We start from the raw sequence: 21,780 nt of genomic DNA, 5'->3' as shown, positions 1-21,780 counted from the left end.
CATTCCCCTGTCCACTACTTTAGTCACCTCTTCAAAAAATTCAATCAGGTTTGTCAGGCACGACCTACCTTTCACGAATCCATGCTGGCTCTCTCTGATTAACTGAAAATTCTCGAGGTGTTCAGTCACCCTATCCTTATTATAGACTCCAGCATTTTCCCCACAACAGATGTTAGGCTAACTGGTCTATAATTCCCCGGTTTCCCTCTCTCTCCTTTCTTAAAAAGCAGAGTGACATGTGCAATTTTCCAATCCAGAGGGACAGTTCCTGAATCTAGAGAACTTTGAAAGATTATAGTAAGGGCATCTGCAATGTGCTCACCTACTTCCTTTAAAACCCTGGGATGGAAACCATCTGGTCCTGGGGATTTGTCACTCTATCGAAAACTTAATTACCTATTATACACCATGCATTAACTCCAAACACTTATTTTCAGACAAGTAAGAATTTATTACCAAGAAGCTTGTATACAAGGGAAGCGCACCTCAATCAAAGGTTGAGGCTACGACTTCGAAAGACAAAGGAATTGGCTTTCTTTTATACACTTAATTCAGTAATGTCTGTCTATCATTGAATATGGGCGTACATGTACAATCTCATTGGTTCAAGTGTTTAGTCAATCAAAAATAGGGAACCCACCCTTCAGGTTCTCATGCCTTTTCGGTGGCCTCTCACAGGATCTGGGAAAGGTACGTTGCCCTAGCAACACAGCTCCCTTATCAGTAGAGACTGTCCTAGTCTCAAGGCTATGTGGTCATTAATTTCTGTTAGTTAGACAGTTATCTCATAAGCAAAGACAATAGCCCTTCTGTGTGTCTTTGCTGGGAATGTGAACACTTTAAGCTTCTCATTATTTTCAGCTGGTTAGCTAACATGGTCAACTTATTTCATCATGCTTTGCTTCTTTTATGGTTCAGTATTTCTACATTAATATGGTCAGCTTTATGGTTTAAGTGTATTAGAAAGTCAATTTAGTCAGGCAAAACTTCTAGTTTTCCACAACTCTTTAGTGCTATTATTTTCTTCATTACTGTTGCTTTACTTATGTTAATTTTATTGAGTCCCTGTCCCTGATTCAATATTAGTTTTCTTGGGATTTCCGGCATGCTATCCTCTTTTTCTACTGTAAATACTGATGCAAATTAATCGTTCAACATGTCCGCCATTTCCCCATTGTCAATGACAATATCCCCACTTTCAATTTTTAAGGGGCCAACACTGCTCCTGACCACCCTCTTTTTCCTAATGTAACGATGAAAGTTCTTCGTATTGGTTTTGATATCCCTTGCAAGTTTCTTTTCATACTCTCTTTTTGTAGCTCTTACTATCTGTTTTGTGACCCTTTGTTGATCTTTGTATCTTTCCCATTCGCCAGGATCTGTGCCATTTTTTGCCTTTTTGTCTGCCCTTTCCTTATGTCTTATACTGTCCCTTACCTCTTTAGTTGTCCATGGCTTTTTTTTTGGCAAGTAGAGTTCTTGCCCCTCAGGGGTATAAACCGATTCTGTATCACAATAAATGTTTCTTTAAACGTTTCCCACTGATCATCAGTCGTTTTACCCATTAACAGATTTGCCCAGTTTACTGTGGACAGTCTCTGTCTCATCCCATTGAAGTCGGCCTTACCCAAGTCTAGAATCTTAGCAGCTGATTCACTTTTTTCCCTTTCCAACACTACATTGAACTCGATCATGTTATGATCGCTATTGGATAGATGTTCGCATACAGTTAAGCCGTTAACTAAATCTAGTATGGCTTGCCCCCTTCTTGTCTCTAGGACATACTGCTGTAGAAAACTATCCCGGACACACTCAAGAAATTCACTACCTTTCTGACAGTTGCTAGTCTCCTTTTCCCAATCTATGTGAAGATTAAAATCCCCCATTAAGACCACTATGCCTTTGTTACACACTTGTCTAATCTCTGCATTTATACAATCTAGCACTTCAGAGCTGCTGCCAGGGGTCCAATACACAATTCCCACTATAGTCTTAGATCCTTTCCTATTTCTCAATTCAACCCATAAGGTCTCTGTTGGCTGCTTACCTCTCATTATATCCTCCTTTATCATTGAAGTGATTTCATCTCTAATCATTAAGGCTACTCCTCCCCCTCTTCCATTTTCCCTGTCTCTCCTGTAGACCTTATAACCCTGTATATTTAGTTCCCAATCCTGACCATCCTGCAGCCATGTCTCAGTAATAGCTATCATGTCATCCCCTCCAATTTGAATTTGAACCTGTAGTTCATTTAATTTATTCCTTATACTCTGTGCATTTGTATATAGAACTCTTAGTTGGGCCACACACCCAAGCCTGACCTTCAGCTTTGATGCTGGGTTAATCGCCTTACGCCTTCTAGTTTTCACTTTATCTGTAGTGTCTAAAGTACACTTTCTTTCTGCTGCTCTACGCTTTTCCCTTTCACTTGTTCTTGAACAACTGTTTGTACTATTTGTATTGTAAATTTCCCCTGGGTCTTCCTGTCTCGCTACTCTCAACTTTACTCCCTTCTGACTCCCCGCACAGGTTCCCATCCCCCTGCCACTCTAGTTTAAACCTTCCCCAACAGCACTAGCAAACACCCCCGTGAGGACATTGGTCCCGTCCTGCTCGGGTGTAACCCGTCCCACTTGTACAGGTCCCACCTTCTCCAGAACCAGTCCCAATGTCCCAGGAATCTAAATCCCTCCCTCTTACACCATCCCTGCAGCCACGCAGTCATCCTGTCTATTCTCCTGTTCCTGTACTCACTAGCACGTGGCACTGGGAGTAATCCTGAGATCACTACCTTTGAAGTCCTGCTTTTTAATTTATCTCCTAACTCCTTAAATTCACCCGGCAGGACCTCATCCCTTTTTTTACCTTTGTCGTTGGTACCGATATGGACCACGACTACTGTCTGTTCACCCTCCCCCTCCAGAATGTCCTGCAGCCGCTCTGCAACATCCTTGACCCTAGCACCAGGGAGGCAACATACCATCCTGGAGTCACGTTTGCAGCCACAGAAACGCCTATCTGTTCCCCTTACAATTGAATCCCCTATCACTATAGCCCTGCCACTCTTCTTCCTCCTCTCCTGTGCAGCAGAGACACCTGTGGTGCCCCGAACTTGGCTCTTGCTGCTTTCCCCTGATAAGCCATCTCCCCCAACAGTATCCAAAGCGGTATATCTGTTTGAGAGGGAGATGGCCCCAGGGGTCTCCTGCTCTACCTGCCAAGTCCTTTTACTCTGCCTGGCGGTCACCCATTTCCTTTCTGCCTGCGTAATCTTTACCTGCGGTGTGACCACCTCACTGAACGTGCTATCCACGATAGTCTCAGCATCACGGATGCTCCACAGTGAATCCACCCGCAGCTCCAGCTCCGAAATGCTTTTAGCCAGTAGCTGCAGCTGGACACACTCCCTGCACACATGGTCACCAGGGACACTAGTAGGGTCCATGACTTCCCACATAGTGCAGGAGGAGCATATCACGGGTGCGAGCTGTGCTGCCATGACTCGCCTTAGATTTATACTGTGCTCACCTCTCGGACTCTCCTGCCTCACCTGTGATGTCGCACAGTAGTTTTCTCTTGTTGCAGGCTCGAGGGGTTGAATGGCCTCCTTCTGTTCCTATGTACTGGAGTAGATGATGTGAATTGGGAAGTAAGAATAGGGACAGTCAGATCTCCTTGTCCCATGAGATAAGCTGGGTATTATGTTGTGTTGTCTTTGTTTCTGACAGGCTACCATTCTCTTGCCTCATGTTTGTCATTTTTGATCTTGGGCACAATGAAATGCTTTGATCTGAGTCGCAAGTCGAATTTAATCCAGCTTTAAAAGCTTGGAGTATTCTTCAAATAATGTCCAATTTTTAATAACTTACGGCACTGTTTTTATTATTACTGTTGTCGATATTTACTGTTGTGTATTGTTTAGCTACGAGCTGAGAGTCATTATCTGGAACACAGACGATGTTGCACTTGATGATGTGAATCCGCTGACAGGACAGCGATCCAGCGATATCTACATCAAAGGGTATTCAGAACAATCAAACTAATGTTTAGTTATTAGATCTGAAGCTGAATCATTTTTGCAAGGCAGTGTTACTGACCAGCTTACTGCCCCAGGCCCCAATCTTAACTGCCCCAGGCCCCAATCTTAACTGCCCCAGGCCCCAATCTTAACTGCCCCAGGCCCCAATCTTAACTGCCCCAGGCCCCAATCTTAACTGCCCCAGGCCCCAATCTTAACTGCCCCAGGCCCCAATCTTAACTGCCCCAGGCCCCAATCTTAACTGCCTCAGGCCCCAATCTTAACTGCCTCAGGCCCCAATCTTAACTGCCCCAGGCCCCAATCTTAACTGCCTCAGGCCCCAATCTTAACTGCCCCAGGCCCCAATCTTAACTGCCCCAGGCCCCAATCCTTACTGCCTCAGGCCCCAGCTTACTGCCCCAGGCCCCAATCTTAACTGCCCCAGGCCCCAATCTTAACTGCCTCAGGCCCCAATCTTAACTGCCCCAGGCCCCAATCTTAACTGCCCCAGGCCCCAATCTTAACTGCCCCAGGCCCCAATCTTAACTGCCCCAGGCCCCAATCTTAACTGCCCCAGGCCCCAATCTTAACTGCCCCAGGCCCCAATCTTAACTGCCCCAGGCCCCAATCTTAACTACCCCAGGCCCCAATCCTAACTGCCCCAGGCCCCAATCCTAACTGCCCCAGGCCCCAATCCTAACTGCCCCAGGCCCCAATCCTAACTGCCCCAGGCCCCAATCCTAACTGCCCCAGGCCCCAATCCTAACTGCCCCAGGCCCCAATCCTAACTGCCCCAGGCCCCAATCCTAACTGCCCCAGGCCCCAGCTTACTGCCTCAGGCCCCAGCTTACTGCCCCAGGCCCCAATCCTAACTGCCCCAGGCCCCAGCTTACTGCCCCAGGCCCCAATCCTAACTGCTCAAGGTAATAGAGGTAACTAATGTCTTATTCAATGCCCACTTTTAGGGATGCTGCAAAAGGTTTTAGTGGATTCATAGCTCATGGGTTTGTGCCACAAAGTGAACTCCAGATTTCAATCACAACACTCTGGTCAGTTTCCAAACGAGCCCCGGCATTTCTGCAAAGGAAGTGGAAAACACAAGAATTAATGAGTCAATCAAACCGTTAATAGAACCCATTCATATTTGTTTTGAGACTGTGATAAGCCTGTCTTGCAATAGGATTCTCTTGCCACCTTTTGCTGAAAGCAAGAATAACTATTCTAAACCACCTAAATCCCAGTTTGGACAATATTCCTTTGCTGATTGGGTTGGGCAGTGGCTGCCCCTCTCCTTGTAGTTGAACAGCTCACTGACACTCACTGTCCAGATTCACACATGAAAAATAGGCACTTGGCGAAGGAATTGAGGGTGGCCGATGCCCAAAGGACTGTCTCTCCCCACCCCCAAAGGACTGTCTCTCCCACCCCCAAAGGACTGTCTCTCCCCACCCCCAAAGGACTGTCTCTCCCCACCCCCAAAGGACTGTCTCTCCCCACCCCCAAAGGACTGTCACTCCCCCCCACAAAGGACTGTTCCCCCCCCCCAAAGGACTGTCTCTCCCCAGCCCTAAAGGACTGTCACTCCCCCCCCCAAAGGACTGTCTCTCCCCCCCCCCAAAGGACTGTCTCTCCCCCCCCAAAGGACTGTCTCTCCCCCCCCAAAGCACTGTCCCCCCCCAAAGGACTGTTCCCCCCCCCCAAAGCACTGTTCCCCCCCCAAAGGACTGTCCCCCCCCCAAAGGACTGTTCCCCCCCCCCAAAGCACTGTTCCCCCCCCAAAGGACTGTCCCCCCCCCAAAGGACTGTTCCCCCCCCCCCCAAAGGACTGTTTCCCCCCCCCCAAAGGACTGTTCCCCCCCCCCCAAAGGACTGTCCCCCCCCCCCAAAGGACTGTTCCCCCCCCCCAAAGGACTGTTTCCCCCCCCCCAAAGGACTGTTCCCCCCCCCAAAGGACTGTTCCCCCCCCCAAAAGGACTGTTCCCCCCCCAAAAGACTGTTCCCCCCCCCCACAGGACTGTTTCCCCCCCCCAAAAGGACTGTCTCTCCCCCCCACCCCCAAAGGACTGTTCCCCCCCCCACATCTAAGTTCACAGCTGGACCTCATCCTACCCTCACCCATTGCCCACACAAAGACGTTGTAAACCGGATAGTGATCAAGAACAGAAACCTGAGGGGGAAGAAATAAGTCCCATCCTGGACAGTGCTGTATGTCCAGGGAGGGCAGGGGACTCACTGCATCTAAAATGTTTCTGTTTAATTTCACAGTTGGTTAAAGGGCTTGGAAAATGATAAGCAAGAGACTGACGTGCACTTTAACTCTTTGACTGGAGAGGGAAACTTCAACTGGCGCTTTGTTTTCCGCTTTGATTACTTGCCGACAGAAAAAGAGATTGTTTATAAGAAGAAAGAGTCGATTTTCTCCTTGGAAGAGTCGGAGTTTCGCCAGCCAGCTGTTCTCATGCTCCAGCTCTGGGATTACGATTTGATTTCTGCAAATGACTTCCTCGGTAAGCGTTTCAAACCCTTTTGTCTCCAGAATTCTTTCTTTCTAATTTTTTTTTCCTTCCTTTTTCCACAAGTAATCTCTCCTCTTCTAAAAGATGTCACAGCCATGGAGAGCATGCAGGAGAGATTTACTAAGATGAGAGGCTTAAGATCATCACCAAAAGAATAAGGAGAGAAGTTATATTTTACACAGGGGCTGTTAGGACATGGAGTGCCCACCTGGAAGCAGAATCCATAATAGATTTTAAAAGGGAAGTGGGTAAATATTTGGAGAAGACAAATTTAAATGGATTTGGAAAAGGGCAGGGGAATGGGACTAAGTGGATATATTGTTCAGAGAGCCAGACAGGCACAATGGGCCGAACGGCCTTCTGCTATAAAAAATATTGGCAATTCTAAAGGTATTGACTCCTTGCTGGGGAACTGTCTGTATATGTTGACTGTCTATTGATACCTTGCCCATTTAGCCATTCTTCATCTATGAGCCTGGATAGTGAGTGTGAGCAGGCTATTCCTCTGTGGAAGGCATTACAGCTGAGCCTAATCCTGCATCCACACATGTACACTTTTTTCCAGCAGCAGTCCCTAGATGGCAGTCCCTAACCCCCCTGGGGTCACTGAAACAAATTGTGGTGCTCCTATCCCTGACCTCCCTCAGCATGGAGTCGACCTCCCTGCTCTGTATGGCTCATTTCCAAACTGACCATCCACTTTTCAACTGACCCTTCGAGGAAGCTGATGTAATCACTTGAAAATATATGACATTTAGCAACTTTTATATGTTCCTGTAAAAGTCATTGTAAGTATGGAAACAATGTTCAATTCAAACATTGTTCTGTTGATGTTTCCCTTGTTACAATTTGGGGCCAGCTTTGCGGGCGGCGCTGTTATAAACCCACCCTCAAATGGGCAAACATTTTGGGCCATCATTTGTTGTCAAAATAACGGGGAGGCGAATGATGCTTGGGGTTATTTATGCATAAATGGTACAGCAACTTCAGGCGAGGGGCAGATGCGCAGTTAAACTCAAAAATTCAAAGGTTGCTGACCGGGATGTGCTGCTCCGCTGTTAGCTTCACGAAAACAGCATCTCGCTGTCTGCCTCACCGTTGAAATGCATTGAACGGCATGAAATTCCTGCATTTGTGCGATAGATACGAACGAAACTCGCCACAGAAGGTTAAGTCTTGTCCATTTAAATCTAAGTACCCTTTTAACAATGTGATAACTATTAATTACTGCCAGTCAACCTCTCTGGCACTGAAAATTAATTATTACAAGTATGGAGTCTCATTCCTTCAGGTTTTAATTGGTAGAGATTACTGGGTACGGTAGCATAGTAGTTATGTTACTGGACTAATAATCCAGAGACATGAGTTCAAGGGGTCGATTTTAGCACCTGCGATCGGGTGCGTTCCTGGTGGGGGGGCCACAAAAATCGGGGATTCCCGGGGCAGGTTGGGAGCCCGGCGGGGGGGGTGCCACTTAGGGTATTTATTTTGGTATTTCAGGTCATTTACAGACCTGATTAACGAGATATTTTAGGAGGGTTGGGATTTTACAAACAACTGGGACTGTTTCCCGTACTGGGGGAAACACTCCCAGTTGAAATGGACGTGTTGCAGCCATCAGCCTGTGGCAGCTGCAAAGGTCCATTTGACAGGTGTGGGGGGAGACCCTCACTCATTGCAGGAGGCCACTCTGTCACTTTGGACAAAGTTTGGCCTCTACCACCCTCCCCCTAACAATAAAATTCACCAACTTGCACACTTACCCCGGTGTCCAGACACATTTACCTACCTTGCGGACCCCCTCAGATGTACATCTTCCGGATGGGGACCGCTGTAGCTGCAGTCATGACCTCCTCGGAGGGCGAACAGCATCACCAGCCTCGCCGGCCACGCTGTCCACCTCTGACACGTGGAGCCCCACAACACAGTGCTGTGACACATCCACCTGTACAGCAGGAGGGAGGGCAACCGCAGAGAGAGATGCGTCGCAGAGGGCACTACCCTCGCCACAGGGTCTACAGACGGAGGCTCAGCTTCCTGGATCTCTCTGAGCAGCAGTGCACATGGAGGCTCAGAGTCACTCGACATGTAGTCGTGGACATCTGCAGCCTCCTTCATGCCGAGCTGCTCCCGGCTGGCCCGAGCACCATCTTCTTACCTGTCTCTGTCAAAGTCACCACTGCCCTCAACAACTTCTCCTCCGCATCCTTCCAGGGTGCCACCAGGGACATCGCCGATGTCTCTCAGTCGTCTGAACAAAAGAGCCCTGCAAATACACCTACACCCACTCTGCAGTGACACAACTCGTGGATAGCACGTTTAGCGAGTTGGTCACACCGCAGGTAAAGGGAGTACAGGCAGGAAGTGAATGGGTGACCATCAGGCAGGGCAAGAGGTGCAGGCAGGTAGTGCAGGGGTCCCCTGTGGCCATCCCCCTCTCAAACAGGTATACCGTTTTGGATGCTGTTGGGGGAGATGGCTCACCAGGGGAAGGTGACAGCAGCCAGGTTCATGGCACCGTGGCTGGCTCTGCTGCACAGGAGGGCAGGAAAAAGAGTGGCAGAGCTATAATGATAGGGGACTCGATTGTAAGGGGAATAGACAGGCGTTTCTGCGGACGCAACCGAGACTCCAGGATGGTATGTTGCCTCCCTGGTGCAAGGGTCAAGGATGTCTCGGAGCGGCTGCAGGACATTCTGGAGGGGGAGGGTGAACAGCCAGTTGTCGTGGTGCATGTAGGTACCAACGATATAGGTAAAAAACAGGATGAGGTCCTACAAGCTGAATTTAGGGAGTTAGGAGTTAAACTAAAAAGTAGGACCTCAAAGGTAGTAATCTCAGGATTGCTACCAGTGCCACGGGCTAGTCAGAGTAGGAATGACAGGATAGCTAGGATGAATACGTGGCTTGAGAAATGGTGCAAGAGGGAGGGATTCAAATTCCTGGGCCATTGGAACCGGTTCTGGGGGAGGTGGGACCAGTACAAATTGGACGGTCTGCATCTGGGCAGGACTGGAACCAATGTCCGAGGGGGAGTGTTTGCTAGTGCTGTTGGGGAGGGTTTAAACTAGTGTGGCAGAGGGATGGGAACCGATGCAGGAAGTCAGTGGGAAGTAAAGTGGTAACAGAAACAAAAGGCAGTAAGGGAGAGTGTACAAAACATGACCGGACAGATGGTCTGAGAAAGCAGGGCAAAGACCAAGGGAAGTCTAGATTAAACTGCATTTATTTCAATGCAAGAAGTCTGATGGACAAGGCAGATGAACTCAGGGCATGGATGGGTACATGGGACTGGGATGTTATAGCTATTACTGAAACATGGCTAAGGGAGGGGCAGGACTGGCAGCTCAATGTTCCAGGGTACAGATGCTATAGGAAAGATAGAGCAGGAGGTAAAAGAGGAGGGGGAGTTGCGTTCTTGATTAGGGAGAACATCACGGCAGTAGTGAGAGGGGATATATCCGAGGGTTCGCCCACTGAGTCTATATGGGTAGAACTGAAAAATAAGAAGGGAGAGATCACTTTGATAGGATTGTACTACAGACCCCCAAATAGTCAACGGGAAATTGAGGAGCAAATATGTAAGGAGATTACAGACAGCTGCAAGAAAAATAGGGTGGTAATAGTCTGGGACTTTAACTTTCCCAACATTGACTGGGACAGCCATAGCATTAGGGGCTTGGATGGAGAGAAATTTGTTGAGTGTATTCTGGAGGAATTTCTCATTCAGTATGTGGATGGCCCGACTAGAGAGGGGGCAAAACTTGACCTCCTCTTGGGAAATAAGGAAGGGCAGGTGACAGAAGTGTTAGTGAGGGATCACTTTGGGACCAGTGATCATAATTCCATTAGTTTTAAGATAGCTATGGAGAATGATAGGTCTGGCCCAAAAGTTAAAATTCTAAATTGGGAAAAGGCCAATTTTGATGGTATTAGACAGGAACTTTCAGAAGTTGATTGGGAGAGTCTGTTGGCAGGCAAAGGGACGTCTGGTAAGTGGAAGGCTTTCAAAAGTGTGTTAACCAGGGTTCAGGGTAAGCACATTCCTTATAAAGTGAAGGGCAAGGCTGGTAGAAGTAGGGAACCTTGGATGACTCGGGAGATTGAGGCCCGAGTCAGAAAGAAGAAGGAGGCATATGACATGCATAGGCAGCTGGGATCAAGTGGATCCCTTGAAGAGTATAGAGATTGCCGGAGTAGAGTTAAGAGAGAAATCAGGAGGGCAAAAAGGGGACATGAGATTGCTTTGGCAGATAAGGCAAAGGAGAATCCAAAGAGCTTCTGCAAATACGTGAAGGGCAAAAGAGTAACTAGGGAGATAGTAGGGCCTCTTAAGGATCAACAAGGTCATCTATGTGCGGAACCACAAGAGATGGGTGAGATCCTGAATGAATATTTCACATCGGTATTTACGGTTGAGAAAGGCATGGATGTTAGGGAACTTGGGGAAATAAATAGTGATGTCTTGAGGAGTGTACATATTACAGAGAGGGAGGTGCTGGAAGTCTTAACGCGCATCAAGGTAGATAAATCTCCGGGACGTGATGAAATGTATCCCAGGACGTTATGGGAGGTTAGGGAGGAAATTGCGGGTCCCCTAGCAGAGATATTTGAATCATCGACAGCTACAGGTGAGGTGCCTGAAGATTGGTGGGTAGCAAATGTTGTGCCTTTGTTTAAGAAGGGAGGCAGGGAAAAGCCTGGGAACTACAGACCGGTGAGCCTGACATCTGTAGTGGGTAAGTTGTTAGAGGGTATTCTGAGGGACAGGATCTACAGGCATTTGGAGAGGCAGGGACTGATTAGGAACAGTCAGCATGGTTTTGTGAGAGGAAAATCATGTCTCACGAATTTGATTGAGTTTTTTGAAGGGGTGACCAAGAAGATAGATGAGGGCTGTGCAGTAGACGTGGTCTACATGGACTTTAGCAAAGCGTTTGACAAGGTACCGCATGGCAGGTTGTTGCATAAGGTTAAATCTCATGGGATCCAAGCTGAGGTAGCCAATTGGATACAAAATTGGATTGACGACAGAAGACAGAGGGTGGTTGTAGAGGGTTGTTTTTCAAACTGGAGGCCTGTGACCAGCGGTGTGCCTCAGGGATCGGTGCTGGGTCCGCTGTTGTTTGTTATTTATATTAATGATTTGGATGAGAATTTAGGAGGCATGGTTAGTAAGTTTGCAGATGACACCAAGATTGGTGGCATTGTGGACAGTGAAGAAGGTTATCTCGGATTGCAACGGGATCTTGATAAATTGGGCCAGTGGGCCGATGAATGGCAGATGGAGTTTAATTTAGATAAATGTGAGGTGATGCATTTTGGTAGATCGAATCGGGCCAGGACCTACTCCGTTAATGGTAGGGCGTTGGGGAGAGTTATAGAACAAAGAGATCTAGGAGTACAGGTTCATAGCTCCTTGAAAGTGGAGTCACAGGTGGATAGGGTGGTGAAGAAGGCATTCGGCATGCTTGGTTTCATTGGTCAGAACATTGAATACAGGAGTTGGGATGTTTTGTTGAAGTTGTACAGGACATTAGTAAGGCCACACTTGGAATACTGTGTACAGTTCTGGTCACCCTATTATAGAAAGGATATTATTAAACTAGAAAGAGTGCAGAAAAGATTTACTAGGATGCTACCGGGACTTGATGGTTTGACTTATAGGGAGAGGTTGGATAGACTGAGACTTTTTTCCCTGGAGAGTAGGAGGTTTAGGGGTGATCTTATAGAAGTCTATAAAATAATGAGGGGCATAGATAAGGTAGATAGTCAAAATCTTTTCCCAAAGGTAGGGGAGTCTATAACGAGGGGACATAGATTTAAGGTGAGAGGGGAGAGATACAAAAAGGTCCAGAGGGGCAATTTTTTCACCCAAAGGGTGGTGAGTGTCTGGAACGAGCTGCCAGAGGCAGTAGTAGAGGCGGGTACAATTTTGTCTTTTAAAACGCATTTGGACAGTTACATGGGTAAGATGGGTATAGAGGGATTTGGGCCAAGTGCAGGCAATTGGGACTAGCTTAGTGGTATAAACTGGGCGACATGGACATGTTGGGCCGAAGGCCCTGTTTCCATGTTGTAAACGTCTATGACTCTATGACTCTATAATGGGTGGCATCAGTTGTGGGTCTTCATTGTGATCCTCAGGAAAGGGCATTTTTGCACAAACCAGACAAGATTCACAAAGACGTGGCAGTCGTGGTGCCAATATAATATGTAATGTGAGTTGATCATAAATTAAATATCAGTAAAAACCATGACAAACCCTCAAACACCCTTGTGCATCCCCTTCATGCTCACGACACATTTGCCTTACGCTGCCTACTGCACATATGTGATGCATGCCCTGTGGCTGCAGCACAGGTAGTGGCAGGTTGAGTGAGGCTGACTGTGAAAGAGATGCATGAGAGGGTGAGTATGAGATAGAGCCATGAGATTGTATGAGGATTGGGTTGAGTGGTAGTGGTGGGATGAGTACTGGCGAGGTGAGTAAGTGCAGGTAAGATGAGGATGAGGTTTGAGTGGGTGTGAGGGGTGATGTGACAGAGTAGTGTTAGCAGTGCAGAAGGAGATGTGGGGTGGGGGCGGTGATGTAGCAGACGGAGTGTAGGGGAATGAGTAAGTGTACTCACTTTGGCTGACCTACTCAGGTCATTGCAGCGCCTCCTGCACTGTATGCAGGTGCGTGATATGTTGGTGGTGCTGGTGACCTCCTCTGCCACCTCGAGCCAGGCCTTCTTGGTGGCAGAGGCAGGCCGCTTCCTCCCGCCCACCGGGGGGAAGATCTCTGTCCTCCCCCTCCTCCTCACCCCATCCAATAAGACCTGAAGTGAGGCATCATTAAACCTGGGAGCAGCCTTCCCCCTGGGCTGCTCCATGCTGTAATTTTTCCTATTTCTTGCAGCATCTGTCAGTGGAGGACTGCCCCTTTAAATAGAGCTCCTCCAGCTGACAGACCTTACTGCACATGCTCAGTCCGCCCGCCGCGCAGATCAGCAGCGGGAAACCCGGAACAAGAGGTAAGTGGATCCAATCAGCCTGCGATTGCGTGCGGAGCAGACTGATTTCACCGGGCGCGTTACCCACGCGCCCAATCTACCCCCCACCACGAACCCGCCGCCCTGGTAATATCGGGCCCCAAATCTCTGCCACAGCAGCTGGGGAATTTATGTTCAGTTAATTAAATAAAAGTTGGAATTAAAAAAAAGTTAGTATCAGTAATAGTGACTATGAAACTACCAGATTGTTGTAAAAACCCATTTGGTTCACTAATGTCCTTCAGGGAAGGAAACCTGGTGTCCTTACTTAATCTGGGCCTTTATGTGCCTCCTGGACCCACAGTAATGTGATTGATTCTTAACTGCCCTCTGAAGTGGCCTAGCAAGCCACTCAGTTGTCAAGAAGACAGCTTACCACCTCCTTCTCAAGGGATGAGCAATAAATGCTGGCCTTGCCAGTGATGCCCAGAGCCCAAAAATGAATATATAAAATGGATTTTAAATTTGTAATTTTTTTTAACTTTTAGTTTCTTTCTCTTTTTTCTCTCTCCCTTAATCCAATCTTCCTTTCCCTCTCTTTATTTCTCGTTCTGTACCTGATTTGACATTGAATTCATCCCCTTTAATTCACCCTTCTCAGTCCTTGTGCTGTTTATTTTGCAATCCTTCAATCTGATTGGTATGGGAGATACCCAGTTATCAGCTTGCACTTTCAGCAACTTGCCGTGCAAAGAAGTAAACGTGCAAGGGCAAGTCTAACTAATAGCAGTTAGCCATTGGATGCACTGCCACAGCAAATTAAGGCCCATTACAACAGCATGTAAATGAGGAAAGTACCAATATACGTACATATGAACATACGAATTAAGAGCAGGAGTAGGCCATTCGGCCCCTCGAGCCTGCTCTGCCATTTGATAAGACCATGGCTGATCTGATTGTGACCTCAACCCTACTTTCCCGTCTACCTACTATAACCTTTGACTCCCTTGTTAATCAGGAATCTATCTCACTCAGCCTTAAAAACAGTCAATGACCCTGCCTCCACCGCTCTCTGGGAAAGGGAGTTCCACAGACTCACGGCCCTCTGAGAGAAAAAATTTCTCCTCATCTCCATCTTAAATGGGAGACCCCTTATTTTTAAACTGTGGCCCCCTAGTTCTAGTCTCTCCCACAAGGGGAAACATCCTCTCAGCATCTACCCCTTCTAGTCCCCTCAGGATCTTATATGATTCAATAAGATCACCTCTCATTCTTCTAAACTCCAGTGTATACAGGCCCAACTTGCCCAACCTTTCCTCATAAGATAACCCCCTCATCCCAGGAATCAGTCGAGTGAACCTTCTCTGAACTGCCTCCAAAGCAATTATGTCCTTTCTTAAATAAGGAGACCGAAACTGCACACAGTATTCTAGATGTGGTCTCACCAATGCCCCGTACAACTGTAGCAAAACATCTCTACTTTTATATTCCATTCCCTTTGCAATAAATGACCACGTTCCATTTGCCTTCCTAATCACTTGCTGTACCTGCATATTAACTTTTTGTGATTCATGTACTGGGACACCCAGATCCCTCTGTACCTCAGAGTTCTGCAATCTCTCTCCATTTAAATAATATACTGCTTTTCTATTCCTCCTGCCAAAGTGAACAAGTTCACATTTTCCCACATTATACTCCATCTGCCAAATTTTTGCCCACTCACTTAACCTATCGATATCCCTTTGCAGACTCCTTATGTCCTCTTCACAACTTACCTTCCTACCTACCTTTGTGTCATCAGCAAATTTAACAACCATGCATTCGGACCCTTCATCCAAGTCATTGATATACAACGCATGTTTCTCATTTACACCCTTAGCAACACTGGGTTTCAGAGATGCCTGCGAATCCTTGGCTTTCAGCATTCCTAAGGCCATGGGAGAGAATTTGAAAATTAAAAGTCTGGTCTTGCAATGCAGTCAAGTGCCACAGTAACATCCCTCTGCTTCCCTCCCCCAGCTTAGATGGGTCCCCCAGATGTGGCGGAATCAACGCAAGTGCCCACCCATGATACATAAGTAGGCTTGACTCATGGACTTGCAACTGTGTCAGGGTGATCCACAGTCGGAGGGCAGAGGTTCCATTCTGTCCCTACCTCGCCTCCCATCCACCTCCCTAGGAATTGGTGCGGATTGTCCCACTGATACTGCAGTGTGCTTTCTGTACAAACAGTGCAAACGTACAAACAGTGCCAACGTACAAACACAAACAGTGCCAACGTACAAACACAAACAGTGCCAACGTACAAGGGTACATTTTGTGCCCTTGTTACCCTCAGTGGAGGAAGCACTGAGGGTAGCAAGGGCACAAAATGTACTCTGGGTGGGGGACTTCAATGTCCATCACCAAGAGTGGCTCGGTAGCACCACTACTGACCGAGCTGGCCGAGTCCTGAAGGACATAGCTGCTAGACTGGGCCTGCGGCAGGTGGTGAGCGAACCAACACGAGGGAAAAACTTACTTGACCTCGTCCTCACCAATCTACCTGTCGCAAATGCATCTGTCCATGACAGTATTGGTAGGAGTGACCACCGCACAGTCCTCGTGGAGATAAAGTCCCGTCTTCGCACTGAGGACACCATCCAACGTGTCGTATGGCACTACCACCGTGCTAAATGGGATAGATTCAGAACAGATCTAGCAGCTCAAAACTGGGCGTCCATGAGGCGCTGTGGGCCATCAGCAGCAGCAGAATTGTATTCCAGCACAATCTGTAACCTCATGGCCCGGTATATTCCTCACTCTACCATTACCAACAAGCCAGGGGATCAATGAGGAGTGTAGAAGAGCATGCCAGGAGCAGCACCAGGCGTACCTAAAAATGAGGTGCCAACCTGGTGAAGCTACAACTCAGGACTACATGCATGCTAAACAGCGGAAGCAACATGCTATCAACAGAGCTAAGCGATTCCACAACCAACGGATCAGATCAAAGCTCTGCAGTCCTGCCACATCCAGTCGTGAATGGTGGTGGACAATTAAACAACTAACGGGAGCAGGAGGCTCTGCAAACATCCCCATTCTCAATGATGGTGGAGTCCAGCACGTGAGTGCAAAAGACAAGGCTGAAGCGTTTGCAACCATCTTCAGCCAGAAGTGCCGAGTGGATGATCCATCTCAGCCTCCTCCCGATATCCCCACCATCACAGAAGCCAGTCTTCGGCCAATTCGATTCACTCCACGTGATATCAAGAAACGGCTGAGTGCACTGGAAACAGCAAAGGCTATGGGCCCCGACAACATCCCAGCTGTAGTGCTGAAGACTTGTGCTCCAGAACTAGCTGCGCCTCTAGCCAAGCTGTTCCAGTACAGCTACAACACTGGCATCTACCCGACAATGTGGTTAGACTCTCTCTTGTTGGAGATGGTCATTGCCTGGCACTTATCTGGTGCGAATGTTACTTGCCACTTATGAGCCCAAGCCTGGATGTTGTCCAGGTCTTGCTGCATGCAGGCTCGGACTGCTTCATTATCTGAGGGGTTGCGAATGGAACTGAACACTGTGCAGTCATCAGCGAACATCCCCATTTCTGACCTTATGATGGAGGGAAGGTCATTGATGAAGCAGCTGAAGATGGTTGGGCCTAGGACACTGCCCTGAGGAACTCCTGCAGCAATGCCCTGGGGCTGAGATGATTGGCCTCCAACAACCACTACCATCTTCTTTTGTGCTCGGTATGACTCCAGCCACTGGAGAGTTTTCCCCCTGATTCCCATTTACTTCAATTTTACTAGGGCTCCTTGGTGCCACACTCGGTCAAATGCTGCCTTGATGTCAAGGGCAGTCACTCTCACCTCACCTCTGGAATTCAGCTCTTTTGTCCATGTTTGGACCAAGGCTGTAATGAGGTCTGGAGCCGAGTGGTCCTGGCGGAACCCAAACTGAGCATCGGTGAGCAGGTTATTGGTGAGTAATTGCCGCTTGATAGCACTGTCGACGACACCTTCCATCACTTTGCTGATGATTGAGAGTAGACTGATGGGGCGGTAATTGGCCGGATTGGATTTGTCCTGCTTTTTGTGGACAGGACATACCTGGGCAATTTTCCACATTGTCGGGTAGATGCCAGTGTTGTAGCTGTACTGGAACAGCTTGGCTAGAGGCGCAGCTAGTTCTGGAGCACAAGTCTTCAGCACTACAGCTGGGATGTTGTCGGGGCCCATAGCCTTTGCTGTAATTTGCAGTCATATCACCTTCCAACAGTCCCTGATACTGAGACCTGCCTCAGAGGGTTCCTGTGAGTGAGCACAGCAACCACCAGAGTTAAATTCATGCAGAGAAAATTCATTTTACAAAGTTTAGTATTTTCTGAAAATTGTAATCACTGCACAAGACCAGAGGTGAAACCAGTCTGTCAGGCTATAGAGTGGTTTCACTAACGATAAGCATCTTGGGTAAGAACATATCCACATATGTGAGACCCATAAAGCGTCAGTGCATCTGTGGTCACATAATGAATCATGACAGACTGTGCTAGTGATTCCTTTCTTGCCCCTTTAGGTTCCATTGAATTGAAACTGAATGATATGATCCGGGGAGGAAAGTCTGCTGAGCACTGCACCATCAAGATGGCAAAAGAGAAGGCAGGTCCCCGCACTTCAATCATAAGAAGCAAGCGGATGAAGGGTTGGTGGCCAATGATCAAAGTTAAAGAAGCGGAAGACGAGGAAGAAGAAGATGACGAAAGCAAGAAAAAGAAGAAAAAGAAGAAGAAAAAGAAGAAAGTAAAAATAGAGGATGTTGAGTTTACTGACAGCTCCAGCAATACTTACATCCTGAGGGTGAGTTATTGACTCCTCAAAACCAGCCCAGACTGATGGGATGAAAGTCTGAAAGGATCGTATATGGTGGATTTGGGTAGCCTCAGCCTACTTCCTAATGGGAGGGACCCCTAGTTTGACTCTAGTTGGTAATTTCACTGAAAGATGCTAAAACAATGGTTAGTGTCTGGAGAATGATACAGTAGGGGAGAAATATCAGCCAGAGTTTCCATTGCTGATTGCAGGACAAGATCAGAATTCACAGTTAAACATCCTGTTAGCCGTCACTACCTGTGCTCATACATCAAGAATGGGCCCTTGGGTGAGGTACTGGAGGGTAAAAGGCTTGTTCCTGGGGAATTGTACGCCAACGTGAATCAGTTCCTGGGGAATTGTACGCCAACGTGAATCAGTTCCTGGGGAATTGTACCCCAACGTGAATCAGTTCCTGGGGAATTGTACCCCAACGTGAATCAGTTCCTGGGGAATTGTACCCCAACGTGAATCAGTTCCTGGGGAATTGTACGCCAACGTGAATCAGTTCCTGGGGAATTGTACCCCAACGTGATTCAGTTCCTGGGGAATTGTACCCCAACGTGAATCAGTTCCTGGGGAATTGTACGCCAACGTGAATCAGTTCCTGGGGAATTGTACGCCAACGTGAATCAGTTCCTGGGGAATTGTACGCCAACGTGAATCAGTTCCTGGGGAATTGTACGCCAACGTGAATCAGTTCCTGGGGAATTGTACGCCAACGTGAATCAGTTCCTGGGGAATTGTACCCCAACGTGAATCAGTTCCTGGGGAATTGTACGCCAACGTGAATCAGTTCCTGGGGAATTGTACGCCAACGTGGATCAGTTCCTGGGGAATTGTACCCCAACGTGAATCAGTTCCTGGGGAATTGTACCCCAACGTGAATCAGTTCCTGGGGAATTGTACCCCAACGTGATTCAGTTCCTGGGGAATTGTACCCCAACGTGAATCAGTTCCTGGGGAATTGTACGCCAACGTGGATCAGTTCCTGGGGAATTGTACCCCAAATTGAATCAGTTCCTGGGACATTGTATACAACGTGAATCAGTTCCCGGGGAAGTGAATTCAATGTGAATCAGTTCCTGGGGAATCGTATTCAACGTGAATCAGTTCCTGGGGAATTGTACCCCAGTGTGAATCATTTTCTTGGGAATTGTACCCCAGTGTGAATCATTTTCTTGGGAATTGTACCCCAGTGTGAATCATTTTCTTGGGAATTGTACCCCAGTGTGAATCAGTTCCTCGGGAATAGTACCCCAACGCTAATCATGTCCCGGGCAATTGTACCCCAATGTGACTCAGTTCTTGGGGATTTGTACCCTAATGTGAACCAGTACCTGGGGAATTGTACCCTTACATGAATCAGTTCCTGGGGAAATGAATTCAACGTGAATCAGTTCCTGGGGAATTGTATTCAACGGGAATCATTTTTGGGGGAATTTTGCCCCAACATGTATCAGTTGCTGGGGAATCGTATTCAACGTAAATCAGTTCCTGGGGAATTGAACCCCAACATTAATCAGTTCGTGGGGAATTGTATTCAACAGGAATCATTTTTTGGGGAATTGTACCGCAACATGAATCAGTTCCTGGGGAATTGTATACAATGTGACTGACTTCCTGGGAATTGTATTCAATGTGAATCACCTCCTGGGGCATTGCACCCCAATGTAAATCACTTCCTGGGGAATTGTAACCCAACATGAATCAGTTCCTAGGGTATTGTATTCAATGAAATCATTTCCTGGGGCATTGTATTCAATGTGAATCAGTTCCTGGGGAATTGTACCGTAACGTGAATCAGTTCCTGGGGAATTATATACAATGTGACTGACTTCCTGGGGAATTGTATTCATTGTGAATCAGTTTGTGGGGCATTGTACCCCAATATGAATCAGTTCCTGGCGATTTTTACCCCAATGTGAATCATTTCCTGGGCAATTGTATTCAACGTGAATCAGTTCCTGGGGAATTGTATTCAACGGGAATCAATTTTTGGGGAATTGTACCCCAAATGTATCAGTTCCATGGGAATCATATTCAATGTGAATCATTTCCTGGGGAATTGTATTCAACATGAATCAGTTCCTGGGGCATTGTATTCAATGGGAATCAATTTTTAGGGTAAGATGGGTATAGAGGGATATGGGCCAAGTGCAGGCAATTGGGACTAGCTTAGTGGTATAAACTGGGTGACATGGACATGTTGGGCCGAAGGGCCTGTTTCCATGTTGTAAACTTCTATGAAATGTATCAGTTCCATGGGAATCATATTCAATGTGAATCATTTCCTGGGGAATTGTATTCAATTTGAATCAGTTCCTAGGGAATTGTATTCAATGTGAATCAGTTCCTGGGGAATTGTATTCAATGTGAATCAGTTCCTGGGGAATTGTACCCCAACATGAATCATTTCCTGGGGAATTGTATTCAATGTGAATCAGTTCCTGGGGAATTGTATACAATGTGATTCAGTTCCTGGGGAATTGTATTCCATGTGAATCTGTTCCTGGGGAATTATATTCAATGTAAATCAGATCCTGGGGAAATGAATTCAACGTGGATTAGTTCCTGGGGAATTGTTATCAACGGGAATCATTTTTTGGGGAATCGTATTCAACGTGAATCAATTCCTGGGGAATTGAACCCCAATATGAATCAGTGCCTGGGGAATTGTGTCCCAATGTGAATGTGTTCCTAGGGTATTGTATTCAATGTAATTCATTGCCTGGGGCATTGTATTCAATGTAATTCATTGCCTGGGGAATTGTATTCAATGTGAATCAGTTCATGGGGAACTGTACCCCAACATGAATCAGTTCCTGGGGAACTGTACCCCAACATGAATCAGTCCCTTGGGAATAGTACCCCAACGTGAATCAGGTCCTGGGCAATTGCACCCCAATGTGAATCAGTTCCTGGGGAATTGCACCCCAATGTGAATCAGTAGCTGGGGAAGTGTACCCCAACATGAATCAGTTCCTGGGAAATTGTATTCAGTGTGAATCAGTTCCTGGGGAATTGTATTCAACATGAATTAGTTCCTGGGGAAATGTATTTAATGTGAATCAGTTCCTGGGGAATTGTACCCCAACGTGAGTCAGTTCCTAGGGTATTGTATTCAATGTAAATGATTTCCTGGGGATTGTATTCAATGTGAAACAGTTCCTGGGGAATTGGATTCAACGGGAAACATTTCTTGGGGAATTGTACCCCAACGTGTAGCAGTTCCTGGGGAATTGTATTCAATGTGTCTCAGTTCCTCGGGAATTGTGTTCAATGTGAATCAGTTCCTGGGGAATTGTATTCAATGTGAATCAGTTCCTGGGGAATTGTATTCAATGTGAATCAGTTCCTGGGGAATCGTATTCAATGTGAATCAGTTCCTGGGGAATCGTATTCAATGTGAATC

At 47.1% G+C, this 21,780-nt stretch overlaps 2 protein-coding genes across 3 annotated transcripts in view; one reads left to right on the top strand and one right to left on the bottom strand.

Moving 5' to 3' along the window:
* fer1l4 (fer-1 like family member 4) overlaps positions 1-21,780 on the top strand; it is a 320,348-nt gene that overhangs the window by 271,255 nt on the left and 27,313 nt on the right. For both annotated transcript variants that reach the window (XM_068000123.1, XM_068000124.1), the window contains 3 exons: positions 3,923-4,021; positions 6,284-6,525; positions 18,073-18,353. In XM_068000123.1, the coding sequence (XP_067856224.1) occupies positions 3,923-4,021; positions 6,284-6,525; positions 18,073-18,353 (622 nt within the window). The remainder of the gene's footprint in view (positions 1-3,922; positions 4,022-6,283; positions 6,526-18,072; positions 18,354-21,780) is intronic.
* Positions 4,898-21,780, bottom strand: part of LOC137335055 (zinc finger protein 239-like) — a 53,181-nt gene continuing 36,298 nt past the window's right edge. The window contains exon 2 of the mRNA XM_068000131.1: positions 4,898-5,095. Coding sequence (XP_067856232.1) covers positions 5,017-5,095 — 79 coding nt within the window. The 3' untranslated portion in view covers positions 4,898-5,016. The remainder of the gene's footprint in view (positions 5,096-21,780) is intronic.

Source organism: Heptranchias perlo, chromosome 19 (genome assembly GCF_035084215.1).
Source record: "Heptranchias perlo isolate sHepPer1 chromosome 19, sHepPer1.hap1, whole genome shotgun sequence".
NCBI classification, from domain to species: Eukaryota; Metazoa; Chordata; class Chondrichthyes; order Hexanchiformes; family Hexanchidae; genus Heptranchias; species Heptranchias perlo.
The sequence above is the reverse complement of the archived record's forward strand: the minus strand, read 5'-3'. Positions and strand labels throughout refer to the sequence as shown.